The sequence below is a fragment of the Mus pahari genome, chromosome 18 (assembly GCF_900095145.1).
Source record: "Mus pahari chromosome 18, PAHARI_EIJ_v1.1, whole genome shotgun sequence".
Classification (NCBI taxonomy): domain Eukaryota; kingdom Metazoa; phylum Chordata; class Mammalia; order Rodentia; family Muridae; genus Mus; species Mus pahari.
The window spans coordinates 2,365,242-2,373,754 of NC_034607.1; the positions used below are offsets into that span (position 1 = coordinate 2,365,242).

General features: G+C 50.7%; 1 protein-coding gene across 1 annotated transcript; it reads right to left on the minus strand.

The window, feature by feature from the left end:
• Nucleotides 1-250: 250 nt before the first annotated feature.
• On the minus strand, nt 251-6,284 carry LOC110335996 (butyrophilin subfamily 1 member A1-like). The gene is given in 9 exon segments (XM_029531566.1): nt 251-292; nt 294-856; nt 1,136-1,162; nt 2,039-2,065; nt 3,332-3,358; nt 3,648-3,848; nt 3,962-4,243; nt 5,049-5,399; nt 6,200-6,284. Coding segments are annotated over 9 exon segments (1,605 nt in total).
• Nucleotides 6,285-8,513: the final 2,229 nt, after the last annotated feature.

Here is an 8,513-nt window from a genome sequence, read left to right on the forward strand (position 1 = left end):
GTCAGACTGAAGAGCAATGGGTCAAGGCTCCAGGCCCTTCCAGGACCCACGGGGGCTTTGGCCTGTGCCTTCTACACTCCCACAGGGAGCCACACTGACGACTTAGGCAGTGGTCCACACTATGGGAACAGAGAGTTCCTGGTCTGCTGGAGGAATTGAGAGCCTTCCCCTGGGAGAGAGTCCACAACACAAGAGCCTGGAACCAGGTCCTCACCTGCAGGGCTCAGAGACTCCTCCAAAGGAAGCAAAACTAACTTCTTCCCCTTCTTTGCCCTCCTCCCCTTCCTCCCCTTCCTACTTCTTTTCCTTCCTCTCCTCCCCTCTTCTCCCTCCCTCCCCTCAGACACACATGCCATGGAGCTGATAATCATTGAAACATTTCCAGACTTAAGCCTGAAGTATGGAAAAAGAGTCCCAGATAAGGAAGCCTCATGGAAGGAGAACATGTGGGACATGTCACTCATGTTATAGAAGGAGATGTCACCTTCAGTGTAGTCCACAAACACCCCCATACTCTGTGGAGCTTGCCTGACGAATAATGAAGCCCTCCCAGTGTCAATATAAGCCAAATATCCACTACTAGACCTCCCCACAGTCCAAAACCCCTTATGTGGACACTCTGAGAAACAGCCTTTCCTGTCCACACCTTCCCTACAGACCCCCAGAGTCCACTTGCTGCTGTCACCATTCTTTAGCTTCACCTCCCAGTAATGTCTTCCAGAAGAGATGCCTCTGATGCCTAACACACAGAAGAGGTCATCCAAGCACACAGTGGAATCCTTCCGGGACACACTCAGCCTATCCGGGGAGATGGCAAGGATGGGGTGGGCAGAGGCTGGATCCAGAGTGAAAGTCCCTGTAGAGAGAGTCACCAATCACAAGAGGTCCTGTCCAGTACCCAGAAAAGGATACAGCTGCCACCCATCTCAGAGCACCCAAACATCTTCTAACAGGATGAGTCCCTCATATAAGAGCTTTGTAGCTCAAGACTATGACTTGGAAGCAGGGGAAGGTCACTTCTGCCACCCACACCACTGAAGCTGTCACCACCTGGGTCACCGCAGAGAACCAAAGGAGGGACGACAGTCATGGGAAGGACAGGAGGAGTGTCCCTAAGAAACACAAAGACACTCACAGGCCTGGAAATTCTCCTTGCACCAATCTACAAGAGAAGCACAGGTCATGTGAGCAGTTTCACAGCCACACCCACCGGGTCAGCAGGGGAACTCAGAAACACAGACCTGGGAGCTATGGGACAGCGTACCTGTTATGCACCTGTCACACAAATACTATACAGGCACATACATACACACACATTCATACATATACATTCATACACGATAGTACACACATGCACACACACATACAGACAGAAGCACACATGCACACACTCACCAAACAAAGAAGAAGCTAAGGGAGAGCCCTTGGCTTCTTCTTTCCCAGGAATCAGTAATTCTCTGTAATCCCATGGGAGAGTAGCCTCACACGCCCACAATACTGCATGGCAGAATACTAATGGGCCCTGTCCTGTGCAGGTCTCCATTGGGTGGTCACAGTTTCTGACAGCTCAAGAGGATGACAACTACTTCCTGCTGGCTTTTATGTCAGGTGACACAGGACAGGGTCACCTGGGAACAAGGAACCTGAATAGAGAAAACGCTTCCATAGCACCGGCCTGTGGGCAAGTCTGTGGGACAGTTTCTTGACTGGTGGTTTGATGTGGGAGGACCCAGCCCATGTGGGCACTGTCATCCCCTGGCAGGTGGTTGTAGGATACAGGAGAAAAGAAACTGAGCAGGCCACCGGAAGCAATCCGCCAAGCAGCATCCTCCATGCCTCTGCCACAGCTCCTACCTCCAGGTTCCTGCCTGCCTGAGTTCCTGCCCTGACTTGCTGAGAACAGGGACTGGGAGTGTGAGTCAAGTAAACACTCTCCTCCTTGAGGAAATGCTTGGGTCTTGGGTTTCATCCCAGCAGGAGAAACTCTAGCTGAGACAGTGCTCTGCCCACAAGGGGGCAGTCTACAGGAGTCACATACCTGCATACAGCTGGACCTTCCTCCATGCTGAAAATGAACACACTCTCGTGAGAACCCAATCAGAATAGCCCCACTCAAAGCTAACTTTCCTCCATCCATTCAAAAAATGAGATTTTTGCCTAAGAGAAGAGAGGACCCTGAGGAGCTGGCCCCTGCAAGATTCAGAACCACCAGAGTATCATGGGAAATTCCCTGTACTGCAGATGAAAAAGATGGTATTGTAGGGTAAGTTCCCCCACTGCCCCTCTTCTGTGGTGGTCAGCTATAGCTGTGCAATAGCGGCATCTATTTCTAAAATAATACAGAAAAAATATCAGTTAACACTCAAACCTTGGTAAATGGGATAATATCTTAGAAAATAATAAAGTTATTCCACAATTGTCAGAAAATATTTGACATCAGAAATTTTGGACATGAAGTGAATTCTTGGGTGTAGGTAGTATCCCAAGTTCCTCAGGTTAAATATCTCCAAAGCCAGGCTTCACTCTGCCAGTAACACCTAGCTTACCATCCCCTTCCCATTGAGGTCACCAGCCCAGGCCTCTGCCCATCACCTGATCAAAACCCTCACGAGTTGGGGACCACAGACCCCTAGAGGATCTCATTTAGACAAAGGCTAGAGTCATCTGAGAGGAGGGACCCTCAATTGAGAAAATATCTCTAGAAAATGGCTGTAGACACAGCTATGGGATATTTTCTTGATTGATGATTGATGTGAAAGGGGCTGCCCACTGTGGGCAGTTCCAACCCTAGGCAGGCAGTCCTGGAGTGAATCAAGTAGCGTGAACAAGCCTTTGGAAGGAAGCAAGTGAGCAGCCTTCCTCTGTAGTCTCTGCTTCAGTTCCTGCTCCAGGCCCCTGCTGTGAGTTCCTGCCCTGGGTTTCCTCAACAATAGACTGTGGGGTAAAAATGTGTAAGAAGAGTAAACCCTCTCCTCCACAAGAGGCTTGTGGTTGTGGTATTTACCACAGCAGCAGAAACCTAACCAAGACAACTCTCTTTAATGAAATGTTAATACTGCTGTCTGCTTCCAGGTACAGACCATACTCTAGAGCTACTGCTGCCCAAAGTCAGCAATAAATGGATCAGGAATTGGTTAAATTAAGGCTCAGGACAAGGACACATCCAGGATTCATACATTTTCCAGCCCTGGGCAGAGATCTTAAGGAGCCTAAACACCAGGCTTCCACCTTCCAGACCCTTCCATTTCAGTCACCAGAAGGGGTTCCCACTATGACAAGAATCAAGAAGAGAACACATGTGGAACCATGGGACACTGGGGCAGTCACTCACCTGCCATGTAAGCTGCTTTCCTTTGATCTGAAAAGCAACACACAGGAGTCAAGAGAGCTACTGGGCTCCTGAGGGGATCAGAGGGCTCAGGAGGAAAGGCAGGACTCACCAAGCTCTTTCCAGAGTGTGTCTGAAAAACAGGAAGGAGAGGAAGACAGGAAACATAGTTTGGTTCCTGATGCTCTGAACTACAGGCCACCTGACCCAAAGGACCCCAGGCATCCCCTCTGGATTTTGTATTCCACCTACTCTGATCCCAGAGCACTGGGCCCTCCTGGGGACTCTGACCCTGTCCTTCACTGCCATGGTGACTTACTAGCAGTCCTCAGAGCATCCTCCTTTGTCTTCTGTAACTCATCCTTCTCGTGCTGAAAATTCACTGTTTCCTGCTGCACCTTCAGCCTTGCAGAACGTTTCCTTCTGAAAAGATAGCTTGACCCTAAGACTAGTAGTCCCATCATGGTCAGGGTCACAAAAAAAGCTGGCTTCCAGGGCGAGACCTGGGGGAAGAAGGGCTCTGTGGCCCAGGCAGAGAGACAGTGATGGATGAATCTGAGGAGAGACAGCCCAGCAAACTCCAGGAAGAGCACATACTTCCCAGGCACTGAAGGAGTGAGGGACAGTTCTCACCTGGGAGGAACATGGCCATGGCTTTCTCCTGACCCAAGACAGTATTGACGGTGGAGCAGGTCACATTCCTCACAGAGCTGTCTCTCACCACCAGTGAGGTCTCTGTGCTGAACAGCCCTTCAGCATCTGTAGTGTGGATCTCAGAGAATGCTGTGAGATTCTCTCCTCTGGAGTCTTTCCAATGCACTTGGGGCTCTGGGTACCACCCTGAGGTCATGCAGACAACACTCACTCCACGATCTTCTGGACCTTTGATGTGCACTTCAGGGACAGAACCCATTGCTGCAGGAGAACACATGTGAACAACCTAGAAGCCACTTTAGGTTGAGAGACTCCAGGAGCAACTATGATTCATGGGAACCTTCCACAGGACAGATGGGAATTGAAGGGGAAAGGCATTCCTGGATTGGGACTAGGTTGAGTCCCTATTGCCTGACAGAAGAAAGATAGGAGAGTACACTGTGGGGAACAGACTACTCCTTTGTCAACCACAAGATCTTGAACCTGGAGGAAGTTGAACACAGGAGCCCTGAGGTGGGATCAGTACTCCATCTGTCCATTATCCACACAACTGGGACCCTCATGGCAGGCCCACACCCAGCTGTCCTCTCAGGGATGGCAGACCTTGAGCATCCTTCCTTCCTCCCCTCCATCATTTGCCTTTAGCATTGACTGCCATTTCTCACTGACTACTCACTAACACTCAGTGACTTCCCTGCCAACCCCTCTAAATTATATATTCCAACCGCTTGTATTTCCATAACACCAACAGGATCCCTAACTCACAGAACTATGCAGTGCACATTTCAGGGGATCCACCTATAGAATTTGAGTTGAATTATCTATGTAGGAATTCACTACCCATTTCTCATCTCAAAATGGGAAACTATAAATAAGTAGAGATAAAAACGAGAGACAAGAGCACCCTGTGAGCCCAGCACTGCACTGCAGCTGAAGGACAGTCTGGCAAACATGAGAACTTCTCCCAAAACATAAAAGAAAATAAGGGGCTGAGTGACATGAACCCTCAGTTTCCTCATATACACAGGTCACCCAAGGGTTTTAGAACAGGGATCAGTTAACCAACCTGCCACCTTCAGTTCCAAGATGGCCTCGTCATAGAACACTCCCTGTTTGAAGTGGCAGATGTATATCCCACTATCTGACATCTGGACATTTTGGATCCTCACAGCAGCTATGCCTTGATGGAACTGGTCCTTCACCAGAGAGGTGCGCTGTGAATACCCAGGCATCTGCTCGCTTTTCTGCTCCTCTTGGTCCCGATAGACAAGTACTGCTTCTGAGAATCTGCTGCGGAACCACCTCAGCTCCTCCATGTTCTCCACATTCATGGCTGGAATCACAGAGCAGGGAAGGATGGCTTCCCCACCTGGTGCAGCCACGATGGGGTCTGAGGGACCAAAGACCCGGAACTCCTCTGTGGACACAGATGTAGCAGTGAGAGGCTGGAGAGACACAGGAGGATGCAGAGAACACACTCTGAAGGGGAAAATCATCCCAGCAGAAAGCAAGGGATGGATGGGGTTGCTGTATGCACCTGTGCATTAGGTATGCATGACTAACTAATGTTATGACTGTCTGCTCACTCTGGAAACCCTTGTCCCTCTAAACTGGAGGACTTTGCCACAGGTACTGTGGCCCCAAGAGCCCCTTGTCACTCTGCACGGCTCCATTTGTGTCTCGCACACTGCTGCACTGAACAGACCAGGATACCTGTCTGCTGTCTCCCAAGCCCCACCTCTGTGACCCTAACATGGAGTCAAAGCCTGTCTCTGCTCTGCTCAAGGCTCAGTCCTGACTCTGCTTTTCACACTAGGCATCTCCAGGCCGCCAGGGCTGCTCCCAACTCAGTCCTCCCTACCACAGCTCCTGCCTCTCTCTCCCTGAGTCATTCTCATGCAGCCAGCACTGGACTCTGCAGCTCCTCACAACCCAGGCACACAGCCAGTCCAAGGCTATCCCAGCTATGCTCCCCAGGTAGGATCTGTCTATGGAGCTCAGGCTGGCCAAGGACTCAAGATGTTCCAGTGTCAGCCTCTCAGAGGCTGATGCACACATGCCCACCTAGATTTTCATTACTAACTCACTGTAAATGGACAGATGGGGAAATCCTGGGTGCCAGGTTTAAGTGAGTCTCCTGCACATCTGACCCGCAGAGAACCTGGCAGCTCCACCCACTGTAGGGAGACACGGGAAGACAGATCAGGACAGACTCACTTGTGGTCACCCAGCTAAGCAGCTGTGTAAGGACAAACAGACAGGAAACCTGGAAGAGCACAGAGGGCTTGCGGTGATTTTCCATGTCCTCGGAGCTGAAGAGAAAAACAGGAGAGGCAGATCAACACCTGAGCCAGATGCACCCAGATGTTGGACCCCTCATCAGAGACAGCAGTGCTCAGGGCAGGAGATCAGCCCACAGGACCAAACACATCCATGCTCACAGAGTGAAGGCTCCACACAACCCAACAATGACAAACAGCCCAGCCTGGTCTCCTCTCAACCCTGAGCAGACTGGGCAGCTGGGGACACACAAGTCATTTCCAGGAAGCTATTCCTTTCCTCCCACCTCTGCCCCACCTCAGGAGTAGCCAAGCTCTACCCAGAATTATAGATCCCTCCTTTCTCAGAGCCTTGAGGAGAACCCAGTGTAGGCACCATGACTCCAACTTGCCCTTATCCACAAACTGCCTGTGACAGCAAGACATGAAGCCTATGCCACTCCCTTGGGAATAGCCTGGACCCTGTATTACATGGCTCCACAATGGTGACCAGACCCTTACGGGCATCTTCAGAAACACACAGGTCTCCAAGAAGGCTGACAGACCCATCACGAATGTATTGTCCTGGCTTTTGGTTTTGGAGAGTGTCTATGTTTCTGTCCCAGACAAGCCCAGCCATAGTTCCAGGATATACCCAGACTCAGCAGGTGCCACATACACATGTCCCACGGCACAGGTTTATCCTCATAGTCACTGTTGATAATGACCAAGCTGAGTGTACACAGAATTGAAAAGAACAGGAGAGAGGCCAGAGCATGCAGGGCCAGAGAGAGCAGGCCAGAGTAGGCAGAGTGACTGGGGAAGCTGGGTGTTGGGCAAGGGAGGGCTCAGGGCAGGCCTGAGCTAGCAGGCCAGAGAGAGTGAGGGGGGAGAGAGAAGGAGAAAACACTTCTCTTCCCAAACAACCTACTGTGTGGAAGGAGAGGAGGTGGGAGGGAGTCAAAGGCCTGACAAGGACGAACACAGGGAGCTCTGAGCTGCCTCCAGGCTCAGTCACCAGGGAGGTGACCTGCTGAACCTCACTCAGCATAGTCTCCTCTCTGCTTCCTCTTCAGGCCCCAGCTGTCTTCAGTGCCCACCTACCTGCTTCTCTTTGTCCCCAGCTTTGAAAGGCTGTGACTTCATCAGGAGCAGCTCAGGGACAAGGGGACCCAGCAGACCCCAGATCCTCCTCTCACACCTCATTCCTCTCCAAGGAGCTCTCACAGCTTTAAGCTCTGCTCCCCTCAGTGCCAGCCTTGGGTTGCCTCAGGTCCATGATCATGGTTTCTAGGGCAGCAGACACAAAGTGTAGCCTGACTCAAGTTGTCACAGCCTCTCCAGAGATGATGAAGACAACACAGACAGCAGCTGTGGAGACAGTACAGACACAGTGTCCACCATGAGGACAACAGAGACAGAAGCAGAGGAGATGGGAGGAACTGGAACAGAGTCCCTGCCTATTCAGGCAGTGCCCTTTGAGCCAACAGAGCAATTAGAGTTTCAGCCATGGAAACTGAAAGCTACAGTAATGTGACCTGGGCGTTTGTTCCTTCTGAATGTCATGTTCTGTCAGGAAGAGGTGAAGGTTCACGTCACAACCCCAACCACACCCCTACTCCCACCACTACCCACCCTGTCCAATGGGGGGACTTCTCAGGCCTACACTTTATGGAATGTTAAAAGATGGTACAAAAAAGACAATACAGCTTTATTGAATCTGTTTTAAGCATCAGGAGTAGCTCATATCTGCACACAACAGAGTTATATCAACTCCTGTCACATCCCGAAGCAGAGATGGTGTCCTGAGCCTAAGTCTAGCTCCAGAAACTACTAAGGTGATGGGAAGGTATGTCTTCCTGAAACATGGAGTTTCTACCACAATCCCTGCCCTGTGTGCAGCCCAGCCCAACCCCAGCACCCAAGATCACAGACTCAGCAGGAACCTGCAAGGGACCTTGGACTCCAGGTGCCTGGAGGTAAACAAACCTTATCTCCTCCTGAGTCCCCACCCTAAGCCTCCCAAAGGGGATGACAGGGGAAGGCAATGACCAGGAGCAGATCAGAGAGCCTTAGAGGACACTGAGGAAACCTGGATGGGATGTGCATTGTGTCACCTCACAGGGCATCAAAGTCACACCCAACTGTACTGAAAATAGGAATTAATAAAGAAGCCAGAGATGATTGTTCTCATAAAAACATGACCTTGACTGTGTACACTAATCATATCAATAACACAAACCCTAATGATCCTAACCATAATCTTAACCTGA